We start from the raw sequence: 26,106 nt of genomic DNA on the forward strand, positions 1-26,106 counted from the left end.
TATGTTCTATGTGTGCTATTTCTATGCTTCCCATGCTTACGTTTCGTTTTTGCGTCTTTTACTTTCGGTTTTGTACACCAGCTTCAAACAGCTGAAAATACAATGTTTTTGGTTATGGAAAATATATTTCACATCGGTTTAGATGGTACAATGATTCTCTTCACTATACTTGCTTGTTTTTGTCACATAAACTGAAATTAGGCAAATTATTAGAATTTTTGCAACCAGGAAATGGCGGAGCGATTTCTGCATAGTGCATCTTTAAGTAATAGTCAAATGTATTTTAACAAATGAGAAGACAATCATATCAAAAGCAATGTGAGCATTGCATTTTGATAAGTAATTACTTTATATGAACATGTATTGCAATGTGAAACATGTATTTCTAGATGAAACACTGATTAAGTTTGGTGAAAAAGTGATTGTATGATTTTGTGTGTTGTACTTAGTCAATTGAAAATGTGCTTAGAGTTTTGATGCCTTTTTGATGATCTGTTTTGAGTTTTGTACTAAGCGTTTAGAAAATGTACCACATACTTATGAAAATTGCACCAAAGCGATTGAAAAATATGTATATATTGCTCCAAGCAAATCAGCTTTTGCACCTGAGGAATCTTCACAACATAAACGTAAACATTATGGAGATGTTCAAAAGTTCAAAACTATACTTTTTGGGGGGCAAAACAATATATACCACACACACATCAGAGACGCAACAGACATTTTATGAATTAGGTTTCTCCTTTCCAAGAACTGATAATTCGCTGACAGTTAGTTAAGAAAATATATTTTTAAATGAGGCCCCTGGTTCTCAAGCGTAAAACTGGAGATGCTTTTTGTATCTAACAATGATTTATGTAATGTCTCCCTCTGGTGGAGTTACTTGATCTTCACACATTATATATAGTATTAACACAGATAGAACAATGAGCCAGATGTTTCACCGGATGTAGAAATCTGAAGCATCCGGTTGGCATTTCTGCTCACCACCAAATATGGGTATGAGAGGATATAAATCTAAAGCATCCGGTTGGCGTTTCCACTCACCACCAAATATGGTGATGAGAGGAAGCCCAGTGGCCGGTAGTGGGAGAAGATGGGGTTAGATGGATTTTGGCCGACATTCTGCAAATTTTCTCAACAATTAAACATTTGATCTCAATACAGTTTTCTGTTCCCAAAACTAGAATCTGTTACGAACAGAGTGGACTGCGTTGTTTAGGAGTGCAAGGGCGAATTTAGTTATTGCACACGCGCACTTCAAATAGTAGGCGTCTCCTAACAGAAATGCAAATACATGCTAGAATGCGCCAATAGGATCTCGCTAGCTCGTGCTTGGCTCTGCCCACCTCCTTGCTTCACTTTGATTAATTTGCTCCCATTGGAAATCACAGGCTGTGGTTTATCTTGGGTTAGTTATAAAAAAATCTTTGGTGTTAATCCCGATAGCTGGAAATATTATTTTGATAAATAAACAATACAAAAATGACCCCCAAAAAATGACTAAAAATTTTTTCTTCACAAATCATGCATTTATACATAATCTGCATGACTATAACTATGGATTTTATCCCTGCACTCTATAGTGGGATTATCATGCAACCTAGTGGCCTTCTTTGAGACTGCACTCAGTGTAGTTATTCTGTTTATGAAAGTGTGCCACGGTGGTTTATTGTGGGGTGGAGTGACAACACTACAGGGCTATTAATCAATGTCAGATACACCAGAATTGTGTGTTGGTTGTAGCCCTAGTAGTCTATAATTTGTATTAGTATAGGAGGCGAAGAGAGGAAACGTGGAGACAAATGTGCTTCATTAGGCAAATAACGTTTACAGGGTGGAATCCCAAATTAAATGTGTAAAGTGATAAAAACAAATGGAGCTAGTTGTGCAATACATTTTATAGATAAAAGGTTAAGTAGCGGACTGTTGTTTTTTACCCCTTTTTCTCCCCAATTGATAGTTACAGTCTTGTCCCATCGCTGCAACTCCCATACGGACTCGGGAGAGGCGAAGGTCGAGAGCCGTGCATCCTCCGAAACACAACCCAGCCAAGCCGCACTGCTTTTTGTCACAATGCCCGCTTAACCCAGACGCCAGCCGCACCAATGTGTCAGAGGAAACACTGTACACCTGGCGACCGTGTCAGCGTGCACTGCGCCCGGCCCGCAATAGGAGTCACTAGTGCCCTCCCCTAACCTGGACGACGCTGGGCCAATTGTGCACCGCGTCCAGAGCCTGGACTCGAACTAGGATCTCTAGTGGCACAGTGCCTTAGAACATTGCGCCACTCGAGAAGCCCCCAGACTGTTTTCGAGAAAACAACATACTCTTGTGCATCTTCTCTCAAAGTAGGTCACGATGAGGCAAGCATACTCCTCCGTTCGCCTACTAACGAATTGACGCTCTCCTCGACCACTTATCGGTTTCTGAGTTAGAAAGAAATTGCACAACTGGCCGCTAGCCGTTACAAAATCGGAAGTGACGCCAGCCAGGTAAACTAACCCTTGACCCCTTCTCTTACCTACCAAACCATAACTATACATACCCCTCTATAAAAAGGTCTTGTTTAGTTTGACCAGTTTTTATCATGGAGAATGGTGTGTGTGTGTGTGTGTGTGTGTGTGTGTCAAACATATACAAAGAAAGAAAGAAAGAAAGAAAGAAAGAAAGAAAGAAAGAAAGAAAGAAAGAAAGAAAGAAAGAAAGAAAGAAAGAAAGAAAGAAAATGAAACAGATTTCCAAACAAGAGACACTATTAAATCATTTATTGAAATATAAATCATCTGAATGTACATAATGCATAATGAAACATGAGGATAACTTCCGGGTATTGTGGATAACTACCTATAATTACAGATACTGTACCATGGATTATACTTCATACCTCTCTTTCCCCCACTTCTTCCACTCCACATTCACAACGCTGTTGCCATAGAGAGGAAACCTTCCAGAGCCAAACCAAGCCCTTCTCTCAGCAAAAAGCCCAATCATTTCGCACATCAAATACAAGGAAAATACAAAAAAGTGCAACAGTTTTAATGTGATCGCAGAGAACATCACAGTCGACAGTAGAGACAGACAAAGGCAGTGAAGGACAGCTGGTAGGAAATACTGCAGGATTAAACATTAAACATTCACATAATGATGTATGATGATGACATCACATTATGTGTAGTAAACTAGTGTATTTTACATTGATACAACACCTGTACTTTTGTCTCTGTACAGGACAGCAAAATGGCTGTAGATAACACATCAACTAAATCACTGCTACCAATCACAACAACACATGCATAACGTCCTCTCTGATTTGGAAAATGAACATCTTCCAGCTCCTTGGCTTTGAGAAGCATGAGAGCTGTCAAAGTGTCAAATCAGATGGCTAGGGTGTTTTTCTCTCTGGTTCTCTTCCTTTATCTGCAGTGAATAATACTCTTCATTTATTATTAACATAAATTCATTACTATTATTACAATGGCAGAAGCTCAAAGCTTAAAAACAACAAATATTCTTGCATGCTGTACTAATGCACATACATGTACTTTGGCCCAGGTTCAATGTCACTCATACTTAGCATGAGTTCATTTTACAATTTGAATAAACAAATGTCCATTTTATAATTTACACAAGTTACAGATTCCAATATGTAACAGATTATGTTCTATGGATTCTAGTGTTGAAAGATGGGTTTCACAGGTTTCAAACAGAGCTACACATAAGAAGATGCCTATAATAATGCCATGTTACCTCCAGTTCTTCTCTCATATATAAAAACACTCGACCACTATTTACATTACAATCAGACTGAGGCCTTTCCTAAACATACCTATGCAAGTGACAGGAGACAACACAGTGAGTTTATTAGTGTACACATCTTGTCTTTAGAGAGTGGTAATGTCACAAAGCTGAATCCAATTTACAAGACAAGTTATGATAGTTGTGTTATTCATTTAAAACCCATATCATCACCTTCCTCAACCCAGTATAAAAAAATTATACATATTTATATATATGTGTGATAAAAAGTAAAAAAAAATACATTTGAACTGCTGCACTTATTTAGCTATTGACAACATATGATCGCATATAAAAACATATACATAGTCCAGATTTTGTGCTTTTTAATCAAAGTATTGCTACTGATTGTGCCAGCATCAGATATACTGTAGTTATAGAACATATGCTGCAGGTAGGTGAGTTGTGAAGTAAAGCTGTCTGTTGTGTAGCTGGCCTCATACTGGTCTGTTTGCTGGCACAGGTGTGATGTGGTTTAAATAGTGGGTCTGTCTGTAGTGGTTCTGCATGGCTGAGATAAACTGCTCTTCATTCTGGGTCTTTGATTTTCACGCCTGATCCATTCTGATCCCTCCATCCATCCTTGCTTATGTTGCTGTTCAGAATGCCCATTAGAATAAGGTTCTATACATTTATATAAAAAACAATCTTCCTCCATGTTCTCCTCATGTGCACTTAGTCCCATCCAACACTAACGTTCCATAGAGACTCAGTAACCACAGGATAGTGGCGAGTCCTCAGTGTCCCAACTATCCATCTATCCATGCATGTCCCTCCAGCCCCACAGGGGGCGCTTTCTGAAGAGGGAACAGCAGGCATACCATGAACTGGCCACAGACAGACTCATCCAAGCAGTGAAGTGGTTTTGCTCTGTCCTCCTGATAGGAGTGGAGATGTGTGGGGCAGGGGATGAGGAGGGTTTGAGATAGGGGGGTGGCGAGGACGAGTGGGTGGTTTGAGAGTCTATGTTCAGGTGTGTTTCCCCCCACTATCCCCCTCTCTTTGGCAGGCTTTAGGCTTCTCCAGGCCTGTCACAGAAAGCTGTCCTCCACCAGCTCTGAGTCCAGACACATCTCATCCAACAGGGTAATGTCCTCCAGGGTCTCTCCTTCTCTCTTGGTCAGTGTGGAGCTGGAGCCTGTCTCTATGGCACTCTCCTCAGACGTCTGCGAGCTACACAGGACAGAGAGGAGCAGGTTAGTGTTACTGAACAGCTAATGTGAGTGGATGGGGTATAGTATACAGGAGTGACCATGAGTTAAATAAGAGGGGTATCTCATTTGCTGGATTTGCTTAACAGGACCAGCTCATGTTATGGTGTAAAACAGTGTTATTACATATCACATATAAGAGTTTGAAATTAGGATAGACATGTCTGAGATTGAGGTGGTAGCCTACCTGTGGCGGTTCCTCTTGCAGTACTCGTCATCAGACAGAGGGTCCAGGTCAGGGAGGGGGATGATGTAACCACTGTCAGAGCTGAGGCGCTGCTCATCGAAGCCACTCTCCCTATCTTTCGACTTGCCCTGGTTCTTATAGGTGATCCCAATGTAGGCGTCGTCATTCTCCACCTGGACCCTGGTCACTGCTGGGTGGTCACTCTTCAGGAACTCATGGTTCACCCTTTCGAAGCACTGCACAACAAAGAAAGAGAGGGCACAATGAACATCAACCTATCTAGTAGCATTGGAGCAGAATGTCTACAGTACCATGCAGAAAACGTTGCTATATGGCTAACTGTTTCTAAAGCCAAGAGCACTGTGCTTGTAAAGGAAATACTATTGGCCTGTACTAATCAGAGTTATTTAGTGCTCTGGTATGTCCCATACAATACCTCCAAAACAGCTGCATTCACAAAACTCATAAATCTGATGAATCCTAAAACTGATATAACACTTGAACCAGTTAAATCAGTTCAACCAGCAGTCATTGGTATGTGTGTTCTCACTCAGTCAGTATGTTAGCCTGGTGGTGAGACCCACATAGTGAACCACATTTCCCACCCCACCCTAGCCCAGCCAACCCCAATCCGAGGTGCTAAAATGGGAGCCAGCTCCTCCACTCTCCCGGGCCATTAAAGCAGAGTTGTGGGGGGAGGAGGAGGTTTGATGTGCCATGTGTGGCGTGCTGTTTAATAGGCTCATTATGGTTAGCCTAGCCGGTGGACGGAGGCGAGACCTGGGACCTGGGTGCTGGGGCTGCTGTTGCAGCATCACTACTGTGGTTAGGGCTGGCCACTCTGACCACCAGCTGGAGCATTAGCATTCTAATCACCGCCAGGGCTGGGCTTTAACACAACGGAAATACACAGCGCCCACAGAAACACACTCAGAAACACACTCAACTGGCAGAGCGCACAGAAACACACTCAACTGGCAGAGCGCACAGAAACACACTCAACTGGCAGAGCCCACAGAAACACACTCAACTGGCAGAGCCCACAGAAACACACTCCACTGGCAGAGCCCACAGAAACACACTCAACTGGCAGAGCCCACAGAAACACACTCCACTGGCAGAGCCCACAGAAACACACTCCACTGGCACAGTTGGGGGGAAGTGGTTGGAGTTTGTGAGCCTGGTTTTAGATGAACTTCTACACTTTACTAGTATTGTAGAACTATAACATGCCCCAAGGCTAAGGGGAGGAGGAAGAGGATGGTTGAAGCACTTACTCCGCTCCTAGTGAAAAATAGGATAGGTCAGGTAAGGTAAAAGGGGGGTGAGACTGATAGAAAGGAAAATAAATTATAAGAGGGAAGAGTACATCCAAACGTCGGAGGTCAGGGTCAGGAATGAAAGAGAGAGGGAGATTAGAAAGCAAGTGTGAGGAAACCTGGGAGAGGCCGTTAGGTCAGAGGTCATACTGTAGAGACACCCACCCTCTTGTAGCCGGACGGCAGCAGTGAGGCCACGCTCTCACTCAGGCTGAAGAAGGAAGGCCTCTTCTCAGGCTCACTATTCCAACACTTCATCATCATCTCATACCTGGAGGAGGGAAAACACACTAGTTAAACAGAGAGAACAAGACAAACAGTGCAGGGAGGAACGGCATGCTATAATTTAGTTTAGTTCGAGTCATGTCATGGCATTGTACATCACAGTTTAGTACTGTGCGTTAGACTTTTACAGCAGTAGTACATAGCCTTCCATAGTATTTTCATGTTATCTAATCAAGTGTTTCAAAAAGTGTTTTGGCAAATGTTTCAGCATAATAATGTACACAACACAATGTATAATTATTATTATATAAATATATATGTACATACACATCAGTGGGGGCATGCTCAGGTTTGGCCATCCTGTAGCCACTCTTGATCTTGTTGTAGAAGCTGGAGTCCACTACCATCCCTGGGTATGGGGTGCCACCTTTAACACAAACACACTGCCATCAGTACACCAGCAAACACCAGTATCACTGTCAACACACTGTATCTACACACTGATCTGGAGTCAGCCGTCTCCCTAACATGCTGCTGTTAATGTGTCACTGAAACAGGTTAGGGGTCAGCTGAGCTTCACCTAGAGAGAAGATCTCCCAGAGGAGGATGCCGTAGGACCAGACATCACTGAGGGTGGTGTACATGTTGTCAAAGATACTCTCAGGAGCCATCCACTTCACTGGCAGGAAGGTCTGTGGTCAACACATAGCGCAGATGGATCAAACACACTGCACTCATATAACGGACAGTACAATAGTGGACCATAATGGAGTGCTAACATGAACAAGCAGGGGACAAGCCACCTTCACAGATACATGTCTATGCTCATCAGGGTACACAAACAGCCAGTATGGTCCTAGAGAAATACTCACGCTGCCTTTGGAGACGTAGTTGTTGTCGTGCACGATGTCTCTGGCCAGGCCAAAGTCACAGATCTTTACTATCTTCCCCTGAGAGAGCAGGACATTCCTGGCAGCCAGATCCCGATGTACACACTACACCGCAAAATTCAGCATTTCATTCATCTCAATTCAAAGAAAACATTTTGACAATCTTCCTTTCCTTTTATTCTCTCTTCCCTCCTTGTGATTTACAGGTGGCTTTATGTCAACAAGCCTTGACTGACCACTCCTGCCCAGAGTATATTCAAGGATAATAACTAGGAGGCTGTATGAGGAGCTTATAGCTGTTTTGTACCCAGTGTAATCCAGCCTACTGGGTGTTCTATATAAAGACCTGTCCTGTCTCCTGAGCAGTGAGCTCAGCCTTATCACCCTGATTTAGCCAACCTCTTGGCTTTCACAGCTGTCATCAAGCACAACAGCAGCCCACAACCTGCCTCCCATCATTACCGTGGTTACCCCTGAAATGTACAGGGTTGACGTGGCAACCGACTCACTCCCTGCTGTGTACCAACAGAGAGGACAGAACCAGCTTGCCAGTGGCACCAGCTTCTGCTAAGCCAATGGAAACATGTCGCCACCACTTCCTTCCTTAGTTGCTAAGTCAGGCCATTCAAAGATGGCTATGGCATCCTAGGCTCACCTCTGTGTCTCTAGTTGATATCGCCACCTGTCTGTTGGGTAGCTATTGTTTTGTCTGACATCATTCCCAGCCCACTGCACTGAACTGACATCATGTTACCAGTCCCTCTAATCTACAGTCATTCCCAGCCCTTGGTCACTCACGTTCTTAGAGGATAGGAACTCCATGCCTCTGGCCACCTGGTAGGTGAAGCTGAGCAGGTCTGTGGTGCTGAGGCCCTCGTTACCATCCCCTGACAGCATGTTGTCCATCTCATTATCTGGATCAGGAAAACACACAGACACACAAACACATTTAGCTTCAGTCTGTCTATGAGTGAGTGAATAAAGTGTGTGTTTGTATGTTTATGTGCATGTAAATATAGAACTGGTTGCTGTAACCTGGTTTTTCCTAATGGCAGGGAGAACCGTGCATTATTATGTGTGGTACAACTACCCGCTCTATATGATTACAGGCCGGCTCAGGCAGGCCTACATGCTGAGAAGGGTGGACCCTTCAACCCAACCAGCACTGACTTAAACCCTGCACTTCAGCCAACGCAGCCAAGCCACACAGCGAGAGGGGAAGGAGAGTTAGATGAAGAGCAGAAGAGCGAAAGGGAAGAGAACAAGGCTGTCAGACTGTGTACTCACCACCCTTCTGTGATGGCGGGTGGTTATACTCGGACCTCTGGATGTCGGAGTACTTGGAGGTGTCACTCATCTCCAGCATGGGCACATACTGTGTGGTGTCTGCTTGCTTCATGTCCATGTAGTCCCCTTTACCACTCTCAAAGGACAGGATCACATAGCTGCATGGAGACGAGGAGGGAGAGAGGTAGGAGGAGGGGAGGTTGGGAAGAGACAAACAACAACCATGTTAGAGTCGCCATTGGTTCTCTAAGAAGGCCCAGTGTACTGTATGTCCTGAGGTTCCCTATATGGAGGGTGTGGTTGATGGTCAGGGTGGTTGAGATTAAATCATGGTGTGGTCACACTCTGAAATGTGGTCATTGTGAGTCATCCGTCAACACAGATCAGCAAACAGAGAGGAGCTGGACAGAGACCATTAACAGGTACCAAACAAGAGTAATGTGATTAGCCTGAAAGCCGAGCACCACTTCAGACACAGATTTAATTAGTGGAAGACGCCAGACGACCCCCTCAGCCATGAGGATGCCTGGGGTAGGGTTACGTTATGTTTCTGAGCGAGTGCAGTAAAGTGCTGCGTCAATGAGACAGAATGACTGAGTGGGGTAGAGGAGCAACTGAGGGGTGTCTGTGTCTGTGTGTGCGTCTGTGTGTGTGTGTGTTTCCTGGCCTGTGTGTGAGTGTGCACCCATGTGTGTATGTTTTCAGAGCTGATCCTATAGCCCAGCTAGCACATAATGTTCTGAGAACCATTTGATTCTTAGAGCTTGGTTGAGAGCGTGGTTGTCCTATTGTTATTTTGCATACAACCTTCTGGGAATGGCAGGATACCCAGCTAGCACATAACGTTCTGAGAACCATACGTTTCGTAGGTGGGAATTTCAGTACTTCAGCATAACGTTTCCTACAGGTTTCCTCATGGTTCTATTTAAAGTGAAGTTCTCAAATTTTTCAGAGAACGTTAAGAAACAATGTTCTTCTGTGAGAATTTCAGTACTTCCACATAATGTTTTCTGCAGGTTTCCTCATGGTTATATTTAAAGTCATGTTCTCTGAACATTAAGAAAACGTTCCATAAAAACCACAAGAAAACATTAGTAACGTTCAAAGAATATTCTAAGAGTGTTATTTAAAACATATACATTCCATTCTCAGCGTCAACAAGACGCTCTCTATCCTCTATCTTATTAAGTGTGTTCAGGTGTGTTGACCGCGCCCACTAATTGGGCTCACCTAATCTTAATGAGTGCTTGTTTCCTTTGAAATGGGATCTGTTTGAATAGACTAAAATGAACAGCTTTGTATGAGTAAAAAAATGGCATGCTTGCTCCATCCTGGTGGCGCAGTGACTAATTCCATGGATAGAAAACAGAAGATCATAGGTTTGAATCTCACTGACTCTGTGCCACAATAAAAAAAAATTATGTGTTTCCATGATTAATACCTAAGCAAATTCATTTCCATGTGTCTTATCTGTTCAAAACAGTTAACCTAAGCTAGCAGGGTTATTAAGTCTTATTGAAACATGTGCTCAGAACATTATTTAATTACATTCAAATAACCTATCATTTCCATTCTCAGAACGTTAATAAAACCTCCCAGGAAAACTTTCAGGGAACCACAGTAAAATGATCTCAGAACTTCCCTGCAACCTACAAATCTACATTCCCAGAACTGGCAAAATGTTCACTTCCTTTCTCAGAACGTTTAAAAAACGTTCAGTTTTACCGGTCAGGAAACGTATGAGTTTGTTCCCAGAACCAATGCGAAACCAAAAACATAGGTTCTCACAACTTCCAATGAACCAAATGTACTAGCTGGGATGTCTCTTTACCTCCTGCTGCTCTCATCTGCAGGGTTGATGCCAAAGATGTCCAAGTCTTTCTTGGTCTTCTCTGGGTGAAGGCTGATGAAGTTCTCTCTGTTCTTGTGCAGGTAGTTGACAAGGTCTCCATAGAAGCAGTACTCGGTGATGATGTAGGTGGGGCCTGCATGGGAACAGAGTAAAGAGATAGAGACACAGGCGTCAGTCTGCTGGCTAATCTTATCAGAGGCTCGTAAAGGCTAAAAGCAACGTCAAGAGGGCAAGCCTTTACACTCATAAAAATCCTATTAAAATACCATATCCACCATCGGCTCAGAGAGGAATGGCAACTTCCCTTCTTGGCTGTCAAAACTGTGTGTGTGCGTGTGCATGCGTGCCTATAAGCATGTGTGTGTGCGTTCATTCGTGCGTGTGTAGTCACCTGACTTGGTGCAGGCCCCCAGCAGGTTGACAATGTTGAGGTGAGGGCCCAAGTGAGTCATGATCTTCAGCTCTGACATCAGTGCCTGTTTCTCACTGGAGCGGGCCGTGGCTGCAACGAGAAACAGACAAACAATCACTCAACCTTCAATCAATCACACCGCAAGTATCAGTCCATCACACACAATCAATCAATCCATCAACATCTACAACATTCATCAATGACTGCCATTGTTTCATCAATCACAACGTAAGGGAGCACACACCGCACCGAATGTTGATCTGCCGTTCACCTGCCGTTCGTTCGGCATGGTGTGTTTTAGGGATCACCCGCTGATGGACGTCTGACTGACAACATTTTCATGTGATTCTACGTGTAGATTCGGTTTGCACTCAGTTTACAAATTACGGCCGGCACTCTGTTCAGTGGTGGCAAGTACTCTCGGCCGGCAAATGCTACCGTTGTGTCTGAGCCTTAAGGTATTGCTGTGACTGACTGATTGTGTTCAAGCACACAGCTCTCTCCAGGCAATCTCCACAGGAATTAATGGTCCTCTCTATAGCTGTCTCTATACAGTGAGGGAAAAAGTATTTGATCCCCTCCTGATTTTGTACGTTTGCCTACTGACAAAGAGACTATCAGTCTATAATTTTAATGGTAGGTTTATTTGAACAGTGAGAGACAGAATAACAACAACAAAATCCAGAAAAACGCATGTTATAAATTGATTTGCATTTTAATGAGGGAAATAAGTATTTGACCCCCTCTCAATCAGAAAGATTTCTGGCTCCCAGGTGTCTTTTATACAGGTAACGAGCTGAGATTAGGAGCACACTCTTAAAGGGAGTGCTTCTAATCTCAGTTTGTTACCTGTATAAAAGACACCTGTCCACAGAAGCAATCAATCAATCAGATTCCAAACTCTCCACCATGGCAAAGACCAAAGAGCTCTCCAAGGATGTCAGGGACAAGATTGTAGACCTACACAAGGCTGGAATGGGCTACAAGACCATCGCCAAGCAGCTTGGTGAGAAGGTGACTACAGTTGGTGCGATTATTCGCAAATGGAAGAAACACAAAAGAACTGTCAATCTCCCTCGGCCTGGGGCTCCATGCAAGATCTCACCTCGTGGAGTTGCAATGATCATGAGGACGGTGAGGAATCAGCCCAGAACTACACGGGAGGATCTTGTCAATGATCTCAAGGCAGCTGGGACCATAGTCACCAAGAAAACAATTGGTAACACACTACGCCGTGAAGGACTGACATCCTGCAGCGCCCGCAAGGTCCCCCTGCTCAGGAAAGCACATATACAGGGCCGTCTGAAGTTTTGAATGATTCAGAGGAGAACTGGGTGAAAGTGTTGTGGTCAGATGAGACCAAAATCAAGCTCTTTGGCATCAACTCAACTCGCCGTGTTTGGAGGAGGAGGAATGCTGCCTATGACCCCAAGAACACCATCCCCACCGTCAAACATGGAAGTGGAAACATTATGCTTTGGGGGTGTTTTTCTGCTAAGGGGACAGGACAACTTCACCGCATCAAAGGGACGATGGACGGGCCATGTACCGTCAAATCTTGGGTGAGAACCTCCTTCCCTCAGCCAGGGCATTGAAAATGGGTAGTGGATGGGTATTCCAGCATGACAATGACCCAAAGCACACGGCCAAGGCAACAAAGGAGTGGCTTAAGAAGAAGCACATTAAGGTCCTGGAGTGGCCTAGCCAGTTTCCAGACCTTAATCCCATAGAAAATCTGTGGAGGGAGCTGGTTCGAGTTGCCAAACGTCAGCCTCAAACCTTAATGACTTGGAGAAGATCTGCAAAGAAGACTGGAACAAAATCCCTCCTGAGATGTGTGCAAACCTGGTAGCCAACTACAAGAAACGTCTGACCTCTGTGATTGCCAAAAAGGGTTTTGCCACCAAGTACTAAGTCATGTTTTGCAGAGAGGTCAAATACTAATTACTTATCAATTTATAACATTTTTGACATGCGTTTTTCTGGATTTTTTTGTTGTTATTTTTTCTCTCACTGTTCAAATATATCTACCATTAAAATTATAGACTGATCATGTCTTTGTCAGTGGGCAAACATAGAAAATCAGCAGGGGATCAAATACTTTTTTTCCCTCACTGTAGCTGTCTTTACAGCTGTCTGTGGTCAACTCACGTTTCAGCATCTTCACGGCCACCTTCATGACGGGCTGGGAGCGGCTGAGTCCGTATGCTGTTCCCTCCACCACCTTCCCAAACGCCCCAGAGCCCAGGATACGTCCTGCGGACACACCAGACATGGCACACGATCAGTTAACATGGAGGGTAAACAAATACACAAACATAGACAGGCAAGCAAACAAACACACACACAAACACACACACACACACACAGACACAAACACACGAACACACATGTCTGCCTCTGCCCTCTCATCAGTGACTTCCCCAGGTCCCCAGTGGTTGAGTTTCCCTTTGATCAGTGAGTCATAACCCAAACCCAGGCAGCGCGTCCTAGCCTCCCCTGTCTGCCAGGCCAGATGGCCTTATCACATCTTCACTTCAAAGACCAGAGGGAGACATCCAGACCACAGCCTGACCAGAACACGACCACCAGACCATGGTGCTATGACACTCTGACCACCCGACCATGGTGATGTGACACTCTGACAAGAACATGACCACAGTAAGACCACAGAGAGAGGAAGCAGTGCAGTCGGCTCTCACCCAGTACGAGGCCATCGCGAGAGAACTCCCATCTGGAGTCATAGGGTAGCTGCATGGGGTCCACGTAGATGTACTCATGGCCATCAGGGCTCACTGACTCTATCACCCTCCAACGGATCTCATAGCGAGGCTTCTGTAGGACAGAGGACATAGCAAAACAGATCAATACCTAAGGCTCTAGGACACTTGTTAAAGTGTAGTTGAGTGATTTAATGAGTCAATGAGAGAATGAGTCTGTGAGTGAGTGAGTGGGTGGGTTTGTGCTTGCGTGAGGGGCATTGATGATCTGCTGTACCTGTTTCCAGATAATGACCAGGACAATGAGTGAGATGATGACAAAGACCAGCAGCACCAGGGCAGCAGCAGCTACAGTCAGCTCTGAGTGAGGGCCTGTTCAGGAGAACCACCACACACACATGAGATGGAGAGCACAACATGGAGAATGCCACAGAGAGAAAATAATATGGAGAAGTCAATGTAAGTCAATATGGGAATGTTAGTTTGATAAATTATCTGAAAACCCCCAAATGAGGTCAAATATGAAGAACTTGAACATGGCAATACAAATACCCTATTTAAATTGTATAGTTCAGCATGGAGCCTCACACCCAATTAGCCAAGCCAGTGGGGCCTCAGATTATCAGGACCAAAAGGTGTGCTGAAGGGATTAAGGAGAGGAGCGGGGTTGGGGAGGGGGGCACAGCTGGAGGGGCCAAATGGCCTAAACTACTGGGGATTTACTTTTCACAGTAAAAGTCTCCCAGGCTAACACACAGCTGCCCAATGACAGTCTGGGATACACTGCCCCACCACAGATAGCTTTACCAGACAGCTGCCTCAACACTGACCGCCTAGCACAGTCTCTTCAATGCCTATCACACTTCAAGTGTCACAAAGGGAAGCAACCACAGGAAGGAACTAGCTAGTTAAAGAGGAGACTATAGCAGGAAGAAAATATACTGCAGGCAAAATGGCAATCTAAGATACTGTAAATCTATTCACCATACTCTGCCAACCATGTTTGTTGTTTAACTGAAGGAAGAGGTAAGTGTGACTTTGTGTATGTCTCACCTTGTGACACCAGCTTGACCTCCCTGCTGACGGCGGTCATCTCGTTCCTGGCCAGGCAGCGAACGGCCAGGGTGTTCTCCAGATGCCCAAAGATCACCTTACTCTCCAGCTGGTTGTCCTGGTCGATGTGCACTTCCACAGTGATCTCTGTGTTGTTGGTAGGCAGGGGCACCCACTGAGACGAGTCATTGGTACAGCTGGACAGGGTAGGAAGGAAGGAAGGAAGTACGAAAGGAAGGAAGGAAGGAAGGAAGGAAGGAAGGAAGGAAGGAAGGAAGGAAGGAAGGAAGGAAGGAAGGAAGGAAGGAAGGAAGGAAGGAAGGAAGGAAGGAAGGAAGGAAGGAAGGAAGGAAGGAAGGAAGGAAGGAAGGAAGGAAGGAAGGAAGGAAGGAAGGAAGGAAGGAAGGAAGGAAGGAAGGAAGGAAGGAAGGAAAAAAGGAAGGAAGGAAGGAAGGAAGGAAGGAAGGAAGGAAGGATAAATATATGAGACCAAATGATACCATGAAATTGTCCCATTGGGCATAGTAGCATATGAAGCCGCCAGGTAGAGGTGAACAATGTACAGTAGGTGTATGTGAATTTATAGAATGGAGAGATGAAGAGGAAGAAGGTGGGGTCGTGAGAGTGTGCCCTTACTGTTTGATGTTCTTGCAGATGAACCACTCCACCATAGGAGTGGGCATGCCTCCAGCGATACACACTACAGACTGGCCTGAGCCATGGTGGAGGTCCATCAGGTCCACAATGACTGCAGGCACTGGACACAGAGAGAGGGAACACGGGGTCAGACCACAATACAGAGAGAGAGAGAGAGAGAGAGAGAGAGAGAGAGAGAGAGAGAGAGAGAGAGAGAGAGAGAGAGAGAGAGAGAGAGAGAGAGAGAGAGAGAGAGAGGTGGGTCAAAGAAAGAGTGTCAGGGAGTATGGGAGTCCTGTTAGTCAGTAAGTTAAAGGTAAATCCAAATTGAGGGGTTGGAGCATTCCTCTGCTTCACCTTTGACCTGCAGGCTGAAGTTGTGGCTGTGGGTCAGGTTCCCGTTCTGCACTCTGATGGTGTAGTTCCCACTGTCCTCCTCTTTGGCCCGGATAAGGGTCAGAACACTCTGGTACCTACAGAGTCCAAACAACATGTATGGTTACACTCTAATCTTGGCACCCAGAACCAAATCTCATGAGCACGCTGTTAAGTCTGTCACAAGAGACTAGTTCCACTAACATCGCACAACAACACCAGACCTTAATAATAGACATCTAAACATCCTAGGTGAACTGGGAACCTGTTATTAGCCACAGAGTGTAGTGTGCAGGACGTGGTATATCATATCTCTTCAGTCAGTGTTGAGTAATGTCAGAGGAAGTCTCACCTGGTCTTGCTGACCAGAACATGTTATTAGCCAATGAGTGTAGGTGTTGTTGAGGGGTGTCAAAGGAAGTCTTTCTCACCTGGTCTCGCTGACCTGCTGGAGGCTGGTGGTTATCTCAGCCGCCACATCGTTGAGAGGGAGGCCATCTTTGAGCCATGTGACCTGAGCGCTGGGGAAGGAGTCGATGTCGGCCCTGAACTGTCTGACCTCATCCAGGTTTGTTGACTCCTGGGAACTGAACGCAGGGCGCAGTGACACGAATGGCCTCTCTATCAGGACAGAAAATGGAGATATAAACATTAATAGAATATGTAAAGGTGACAGGTAGTTAGAGCAATCTACCAGTTCAAGGAAGATGATAAACCAACATTATTGCCTTGTTATTAGGTTAATAAACAGTGACACAAACGTACCATAGACAGTGATGGCCAGCTTCTTGGTCTGGTTCTTGTTGCTGATGATGTCAGTGATGGAGCAGACGTAGATGCCACTGTCTTTGGCTGAGGCCTGGGGGACAGTCAGGGTGTACTGGATCTCCTGGTCTCTCTTATTCTCACGCACTGACTTCAAGCCACGGTCCGCCTGACACACACAAACACACACAAGTTAGACCCATTTATAATCAAACAAACAAATGCATTTTAAAATCAATCAATGAACATGCTCTCCAGTAAGAGAATAATAATTATGTATGTGCTTTTGTTTACCAGTTTTCCAGGGTACTTCCAGTGGTCTTCCAGTATCTCAGACCCCCGGGCCACACAAATGACAGTGATGGTGTCTCCCACCAAGAGGGCTGTCTCCTGGGCCTTTAGCTCCACACGCAACTCCGACCCCCTTGCCCAGCCGTGGACAATGTACTCCTCACTGAGGTGCTCCTCTCCGTTGACGAGGGCCTTACAGACATAGGTTCCTGCGCTGAAGAAGCCCACAGCGCCCCTCTTGCTGTCGTAGACTGCCATGGGCACGGCCTGCTGGGTATCAGCGTTGACCAGAGTCACATTGGCACTGGGGTCCGACACGCGACACTGGATCTCCATCTCATCGAGACCATTCAGGACGTGGTTGCCAAAGGGCACCAGCAAGGGCACGAAGGGCACCTCTGGATCTGAGGAAGTGAGAAGATGGCATGGTAAGTTTCCAATCATTGAAATTGCTAACACAGATTTAACTCCAACACCACAGTGCTGTCTTCCCTATACCTGGCACATATATGTAGATGCTGCTTTCCTCTCCCTCCTCAGTGGAGTTCCCTCCTTTGTAGAAGCAGGTGTAGAAGCCAGTGTGTCCTGCTGTCGCGTTCTCTACTGTAACCGTGGTGATGAACAGGCCGCTGTTGTCCTCCTCGGTCTGCTCTGATAGGTAGACAGGCGTGTCCCAGGCCAGCTCGGCCTCGCCCCTGCAGGTCAGGGTGAAGGGGGTGTGGAGGGGAGCAATCATCTCCTCTCTCTGGGGAAACAGCACTGGCGCTGAGGCTGGCTGGAACAGTACTGGGCCTGAGTCTGGAAGACACACAGGCAGACATATTGTCAGATTTAGGATGATACTGCGATAATACACACACACTGACGCATTCAGTTGCTAACACATTTGAAAACATAGAAACATAAATGCATGTTCACACACGTAGAAGTGCATTTTCACTTGGCTTGAGGTTATTCTCACCTTTCACTTTGAGGGTGAAGGAGAACTGGGCAGTGTGAGCGTTGCTGAGGACCATGATTGTGTAATTCCCACTGTCCTCCTCTAATGACTGGCGAAGAGTCAGAGTGCTCTGATAGCTGAGAGATGGGCAGAGAACCACATAGCTCAGTCCAGCACACAACACACAGAGCTCCAAAGACACACAGACACACAAACACCAGCGTTGCTATATACAGATGTTATGATCTTACTGGTTGCCCCCCAGACGTCTGGTCTTGGTGAGGAAGTAGCTGTTGTCAGTGATGGCAACACCGTCTTTCAGCCAGGTAACTTTAGGGGCAGGGAAGGCTTCAATACTGATGGTGAACTCAGTCTCCTCCATCATACTGACAAACTCCACCGCTCCGATCCCACTGTGGTCCAACATCACAAAGGAGCTCTCCTCTACAGAGACGGGTGCAAAAAATAGGAAGTAGAAGAAAGAGAGAGTGATAGAGGGGGGACACCCCGAAGGAAGGATGACAGAAACCGAAAAAGAGAAATGAAAGTCTGGCACACATCTGTTGAAGCCATCCCATAAAGCATTGGGGCTGATGATGAAAGCAGAGGTGTGCCTCGATTCTACTGTAGGGAGACTGCAGAACCCCTTCCCTCTAGCACCTCATACTGACACTGTCAGGCAGGATGAATTAAGTCTACGCATTAATGTGAATTCAAGGAGACTACTTTTAAAGACTCCAACCAAGAAGTATCAGCTGTATTCAAATACATCTTAAAAAATCCCAAGTAGTTTCTGTTTAATACATCTACAACTAAATGGTATTGGTAATTAATAGAAACGTTGTTGAAGGATAGGCAATATCTTGAGAGAAAATGTCTACAATGCATGGTTTGACTGGTGATAGACATGACTTGTATGTTTCCAAGAATAGTTTTTGATTGGCCATAAGGATGAGCGAGCGTACCGAAGACAGTGACAGCCACCATGTTGGCTCTGATCTCTCCACTGAAGCTGTTGGTGATGGAGCACTCATACACCCCACTGTCCTGAGAGGTGGCTGCTGGGATACTGAGGGTGTAGACCACTCTATCAGGCAGAGTCTGCTTCATCTGGATTGCATCCACAGCCTAGATAGAGGAACAAGAGGACAGGAGATGAAATACACTGTAGACACACACATGCGCACACATGCATACACATGTCTATCCCCATCTCTAGGAAATAAAATATCTCTATGCTCTTCTCCACCTTTTAACAGGTTTAGTGTTTAATTATGTATATCAGAGCAGTATGTCTCTCTATCGGTCTGTGAGCTGATAGTTAAAACACGTGCTGGTCCACAGGAGATAAATCAGGACCCCGGGGCTTTTAAAAGCCTGTAATTACAACTGAGACTAAAGCCAGGAGTCAGAAGTCTTGAGTTCTTGTTACCCTAACTGTCTCTGGAAAAGGGCTTAGAGTAATCCCACCACTAAAACAGACGCTCTGTCACAATGTGCTGCAGGGATTACTGCACAGTGCACACAAAGACAGTGGTGCACACGCACATAGACTATCACTTCAGACAAAGTCTCTATCCACTTCCCATACTATCATATACACTGGCACACAAACTTAAATGAACTAAATGATGCATGACTATATCGAAGAATGGACACACTCTCATTATCTCATATAAACATGCCATTAACCTAACTTACACTCAATGCTCAAACACATCCACGCACATTCTAAGTTCACTGGGGTTAAGAGGAGGTGGGGCGTATAGCTGTTCTACACATCCAGTGGTCACAGAGATCATGTGATTTACTGTCGCCCCTCTCCTTTGAACTTCCTTCTTCCTTCTACCCATTTGACCTGTTTTTAACAAACAACTGTCTCACTCCTTTCCCTCTGTCTGACTGAGAGAGAGCTGGGGTTATGGTACCATGATGCACCATTTGGCTCCAGCCCTGGTAATGGACACGGTGCTGAGATCCAGCTGTACTTAGTGATACATACCTTTAACCACTAAGGCCCATCCATCCTCAGAGTTATGTTACACTGACCCACACTGTGCCTGAGCCCAAGCCATTTATCACTACAATAAGACTGAGGAGATGAATCAGACGTAGTGACACCAAGAGGGATAAAGGATGGAAAGAGAGACAGAAGGAGACATATTAAGGAGGGAAGAGAAAGAGGGCGATGGAGAATAGCCGACAAAGAGATATAGATCATATTAAAAGGGAGGTAAGAGAGGAGGCTAACATGGGAGAGGAAGTAGAGAAAAGAGGGAGGGTGTGGGAGGAAAGACATACACTGCGAGACAGAGAGAAAGAGAGAGATGGAGAGAGGGATAAGGTCCTTGCCTGTTTCCTGGGGTGAAGCCACTGCTGCTGGTAGGGCAGTCCTGGAGGTGCCACACAGGTGATGTTGAAGGGTTCCCCCAGTCTCACTGTCTCCTCGCTGGCCTTCACCTCCACATGGAAGTCTTCCATCACTGTACAGACCACCAGGGGAGGGAGGAACAATACGGTCAACAGGAACAATACGGTCAACAGGGACAATACGGTCATCCACAGGTCTCTGCATGGTCAACTGTTCACCCTGACAGCCATGAGGTCATCTCCCTCTCGAAGTTCACTGCAGGCTGATGCCATCACACTCTCTCTGTCTGTCTGACAACAACCCTGTGAAGTAATCTCCCCCGGTACTAATGACATGATGTCATTTCTTTCATGCAGTCAGATCACCTCACATCTCTCGCTCTCTCGCTCTCTCTCTCTCTCTCTTTCACTCTCTGTGGTGAACAAAGACAGCTTTTTTGAATAATATAATATATGCCACTTAGCAGACGCTTTTATCCGAAGCGTCTTACAGTCATGTGTACACACAACCAATGTGATATGCACAACCACTTGTCGTCAGACAAATCATGCACATCTGGACTTACGTTTGTTGTCCTCCACGGTGTAGGTGTCACTGGTCATTGTCACGCCGTTCACGGTGGTCTCACAGACGTACAGTCCAGCGTCCAGGTTGCCAATGAAACCGATCTTGTTGTCATAAGCAGCATCCACCTCTACTCCACTGGGAGCACTCTTTAGGACCACCCAGGAGTGAGGGTCTGACACCCTGCAGGGGATGATGGTTTCACCAGGATAGACTAGAACTACCATGCTATCTGGCTCCTCAGGCACGAATGGAACCTCTGGATCTGCACAAGGCAAAACAAGGTTGTTCGATCAAAAGACTGCAGCTATCGGATGTAGAACAAAATAGAATGAAGTGATGGTGCATGGAAATGACAACCATTTCCACCAAATTTACCTGGGACAAAAACGTATATGACTGCCTCATTGTCTTCATCATCCTCCTCCTCATCGCCCTCTTTGTCTTGGTATTTGCAGGTGTAATATCCTGTGTGTGTCACGGAAGCGTTATAGATGAAGAGCGTGGCCGTGTAATATCCAGGCAAAACAAATGTGTCGTCCGGTAGGGGCTCGACCCAAGCAACGTTTCTTTTACTAGTGCAACTGATGTTGAAAACGGAGAGTGGCTCGAGAACAAACTCATCTTCAGTTGATACAATGGTCGGTGGCGTCAGTCCGCAGGTAACTAAAGGAAAGCGCAACAGTTCACTGAATGTCCATAGGGTAATCAATACAAAACAATACAGGTTTTTAACAGTGATAAAACTACAACTAAAAGGAAAAGGCAGGTTAGATGCGCACGTAAAATGTTTTGCAACGGAATCCGACTAATGAATACACCCCAGGGGTGTATTCATTACATCTTGCAACAGAAACCGTTTACTGTTTAAGAACCAAACGGAAGCAAACAGAGCAAACGGAACAAAACGAGGAGGGACATACCTGAATTTGTCCAATAGAAACTCTAGTTTTCGTTTGGAGTAAACGGTTTAATGAATACACCCCAGGTGATAGGAACCAAGAAAGGTTTTTACTTATTTAAATTAATTTCTTACCTGATAACAACCCAAACAAGACAACCCCAATGATGAGACATGTCTTCATTTCATCCATGGTCACGGATGGTTAACTCAGCTGGAAGAGTAGAAATACAGGCAGGTCAAACATGGTTCCACCAGATGTTGCAAAAACAAAACTATCAGCCTAAGCGAAGAGAAAATACATTGACTTACGGTAGAAGATACCTCTGTCTCCACTACCTAAGCCTTTTTGGAAAACATTGCAATTTGATGAATTAAAATCAATACTTTGACTTTTTCTGCTCCAGCACAGCATTTAGACTGACTGGCTTTCTCCTGTCTCCAGTCGTAACTGTGGCATGCCAGTTCTTGTAAAGGGCACATTGAGGCAATGATTGCACTTGTTTGTTCTTGGGAGATGTTTATAAAAACATTTGACCTGGTTGAATAGCATTGGGGCGCCAAGGTAAAAAATAAATTCAGGCACGGAAGTCGCTAGGGGGCGACATAGTACACGTTTTGCTTGCATCAGGCATCTTCTGGCTGTAAGTACTTTCTCCAGCAGGAAAGTTATTTTGTTCCATGTCATGTAGTCCCCTCAAAATAAATATTATATTTCTGTGGCTAGGTAGGCTACAAACTTGCAGCCTGTATTTGTCCTCTCCATACAATGCACATTAGTAGCAGCAACCTGAGTTGGATGTGCATTAGGCTATATAGATCTACAGAAATTGTGTGCTCCTTCTCTTCTTATTGCTTTGAATGTTTAAATCTGGCCTTCTCTATTTTACATTGGATTGATGCCTAATCTAGCAGCATTAATCAACACATTGAACCCACTACAAAAGTTTTAAAATAGGCCTAAATCTGTTTGTATTTACAAATAGGCTTGACCTATTCACTGCAACTGAAAATCTAGACATGGTTACCACCATACACTCTTAAAAATAAAGGTGCAAGTGGGAACCAAATAAGATTCTTGAGAGCGATGCCATAGGGGAACCATTTTAGGGTCTGTGAAGAACCATAAATGGGATGGTTCTTTGAAGAACCATACAAAAATCCAAAACCAGAAATGTTTCAGCCCTCCAGAACCGGAATTGCTGTAGGGGTTTAAGCCTTATTTGCATATTTCCCAGAGTGCGTTTCAAGTGAATTTTAGAGTTACCAGTACCACCCATGAATGTGTTTGCTAGTGACAGAGAGATGGTTGTTGCATTCATTCAGTTTCAGTCCCGTGGCCAAGTGAGATCATAAGTGAATATGTTGTTATTAAAATTGTATTATTTAAAACAATACATATTTCATAAGGCCTTCTTTTGAGGGCATAGTTTTACCCTAATACAGTGGCCTGAAACTCATAATTTAGATGCCACATCAGGCCTGCACGTCACATTATGCTGGCTTGCAAAGTGATGGGTAATTCAGACAGCGTGGGGATATCCAACATTTCGAATTTTTATGACTGCCAGAGTTGGATAGACTTAGATATGCGATTACGAGACTACCTTAAACATCTAAACTGAAACAACTATTTCAGTAATGGGTGCAATAAATCCAAGTAACAGATCAGAATAGTTTACAAAAATGTATGCTTTTTATATTTGAGTAGAATAAGATCAATGAATCAATCAATGTACATACAAAAACATAGATTTTGAAGCAAACAATTCTAAAAAAATCAACCTGTAATAGAGCATGCTGGGAAATATGATAATGATGGGCGTGGTTTTGGTGCAACTCTGGTTATTAACACCAACACTGGGTTTATTTTACACCACTGAATGTTAATGTAACCCTTTACAGTGTTAATGTAATTATTGAATCAACACTAGGAATGTTACACTGACAAATCAACACTTGTGAATACTGGCAAATGTTCTGTGTGCTTCAGTACATTTTAATAAAGTTTTAGAATTCCGAAGAACTGTAGATGCCACGTCAAGAACCCCACACTTAAGTCAAAGGTTCTTTATCGTGCAAGAGTTCTCCAAGGAACCTTAAGAGCTGAGGAAGAACCATTTAAGAACCTTTATTTTTTTCAGTGTAGGCTTGTAAACCAAGCAACTCGAGCAAAATAAGTTTTTGCGCTGTTAAAGAACTCATCTAGGTTTAATCTAGCTTGCCTTTTGGTCATGTTCTGCTCAACAGACATTCTCCTGGTCTGTGTGTTATCTGTCTGTCTGGCGCGCGGGACCTGTGATGTTCGGACCCTGAATTCCATCAGCAAATGATCGGAGATAGACTCAACTCCAAGCAAAGGCGCGCGCTCAACGCTGAAAACGTTGCAAACATGAATGCAGGCTACCAGTTTTACTCTAATCTATTCTTTGTTTTAAACAAATTTGTGACTATAGGATCATTATTTTAAATGATCTACTAATTATTCTAATCTCCCATTGGGGCGATTAAAATAGGCTACATTATTTTTAAACCATTATCAAAATCCCTATTGTCTCAAAACAGTTTGCTGCTACATTGACTGTGCTAGTCTGCTCTGTCTCATCCCGGACTGGCTAATTATGGTTGGCAAACCAAACCCAGAGTTAGAGAGGGCCTATAATTAAGAGTCCTCTCTAAAGAGAAGTCTAGGACAAGAGAAGTCTGTAGGACAAACATTCGCGTGGGAATCCTAACTAATATTCTTTGACACTTTTGCGCACATCGTTGTTTCAACCCGCTCCATTGGGGGTAGGGAATTTCCTATCCAGCCTGGTGTGCAAATGTACCGCTTGTCCGCTGGCTCTCCTCTCCCCTCCTTTCCTCACCCCCACCAACAGTACGGTCCCAACAAATGTGCAGCCTACCAAATGCGCCGTTCTGGGCTTGACACTTTGGAGCAACAGCTGAGGGAGGGTTGTTCAGCTCACTGTCCTCCACACACACTTAAACTGTTAAATTCAATCCCACATGTGCAGAATTGATTTCCATGGGAATATAGCAGAGATATTTCTAAAGATAGCATTTCGAAATCAAGAGGGTGGTTGGGGCATTGAGGCAAGCAAGGTAGTGAGTTTCACTGATGGAAAACTTTAAAAGTTGTATCTAATTTCACATATGTGCAGCGCGCAATTCAATTATTTCAATCTTAAGAAATATAGCTACACATGTTGTGCATATTACATAGTGGATCATTAAATTGTAGTCTAATTATGAATACTTTCTTGGTGGCAATATGCGTGTAGGCTATTTGCATTTTGTTGTCTGGCTCACTGAAATTACATCCAACCAGGAATGGGGTCTCCCCTACCCTACTTTTTCAAAATGACTCTTCTGTCTAATTTAAAATCCGATCGGCTACAGCCTGCTTCCCATCTCAGCAAGCAAATCCCAATGCACAATATTCCATTTAATTTCACACATTCCATGCGCAGAAACGAAAACAACTTGAAATCCAATTTGCAATGTGTTTCCCATTAGATGAGAGGGCAGGCAGCACCATCCCATAATGGAGCCTCAGTTCTCGAGGTGACACCTCCAGCAGTGAGGCCGAAATTGAGCGCTTTAATCCAGGCGAGTTAGCAACATCTCTCCACTCGGCATCCGGAGGTGAGACCATTTGTTGCACGGAAAACTGAATCTTGTTCAAAGCATAATGCATTGTGCATAAGTAACACATACCCTGCAAGCTAATGCATCTTCAAAGTTTCAAAAAGTTTTGTGAAATGTTTCCTCGTAGCGAAATTAGGCTCATGAAATCCCCCAAAGTGTGATGGATGGATCAGGTCAGATGAATAATTTGTTATCAGGAAAAGTTTTCCCAATGTTGTGCCATAATAGAAAGCTAGAGGCTATTTTGTGAATTTTTACAAAGGAGGACATATTCAACTAGCCTAAAAAGTGGTTCAGTTGAGTAACTTTTTCATTTTTGCAAGTAAAAAATGATCTCAATTAATAGGCTTCTTGCGTAAATAAAAGTTCGCAAAAATGAAAAAGATTAGGTAATTTGTCTAAAATACAAACCTTTTAAATTCCCTTGGATTTTGTGTCTCGATGATAAATCCCAGTAGAATTAAATCAGGAGCATAAAATCGCTCCGGTGAAGGCTCCTCTCAGTGAAGGCTCCTCTCCTCAAGTGTGTTGCAGTAGTAGTAATCCTATAGCCACGATCCTTCACTCTGAGAGCTAGCATATGTGCGCCCCTCCGTCTGCGTCCTCCGCCGCCCTCACAAATGCGCTTGAGCTACAGCGACCTGTAATTGATTCAACG

At 44.5% G+C, this 26,106-nt stretch overlaps 1 protein-coding gene across 1 annotated transcript; it reads right to left on the bottom strand.

The window, feature by feature from the left end:
• Window positions 1-2,753: 2,753 nt before the first annotated feature.
• pdgfra (platelet-derived growth factor receptor, alpha polypeptide) lies at window positions 2,754-26,106 on the bottom strand. The gene is made up of 28 exons (XM_041848792.1): window positions 25,860-26,106; window positions 21,933-22,011; window positions 21,275-21,562; window positions 20,898-21,161; window positions 20,314-20,444; window positions 18,927-19,089; window positions 18,213-18,405; window positions 17,983-18,098; window positions 17,520-17,819; window positions 17,025-17,425; window positions 16,731-16,899; window positions 16,397-16,586; window positions 15,948-16,063; window positions 15,591-15,711; window positions 14,955-15,151; window positions 14,179-14,273; window positions 13,884-14,016; window positions 13,333-13,437; window positions 11,161-11,271; window positions 10,749-10,902; window positions 8,918-9,075; window positions 8,429-8,544; window positions 7,613-7,735; window positions 7,321-7,432; window positions 7,068-7,167; window positions 6,681-6,786; window positions 5,197-5,432; window positions 2,754-4,971 (listed from the first exon to the last, which is right to left on the bottom strand). Exons 2-28 carry the CDS (start codon window positions 21,988-21,990, stop codon window positions 4,830-4,832), a joined length of 4,398 nt encoding a protein of 1,465 aa, XP_041704726.1. The 5' UTR covers window positions 21,991-22,011; window positions 25,860-26,106; the 3' UTR covers window positions 2,754-4,829.

The sequence above is a fragment of the Coregonus clupeaformis genome, chromosome 26 (assembly GCF_020615455.1).
Source record: "Coregonus clupeaformis isolate EN_2021a chromosome 26, ASM2061545v1, whole genome shotgun sequence".
Taxonomy (NCBI): domain Eukaryota; kingdom Metazoa; phylum Chordata; class Actinopteri; order Salmoniformes; family Salmonidae; genus Coregonus; species Coregonus clupeaformis.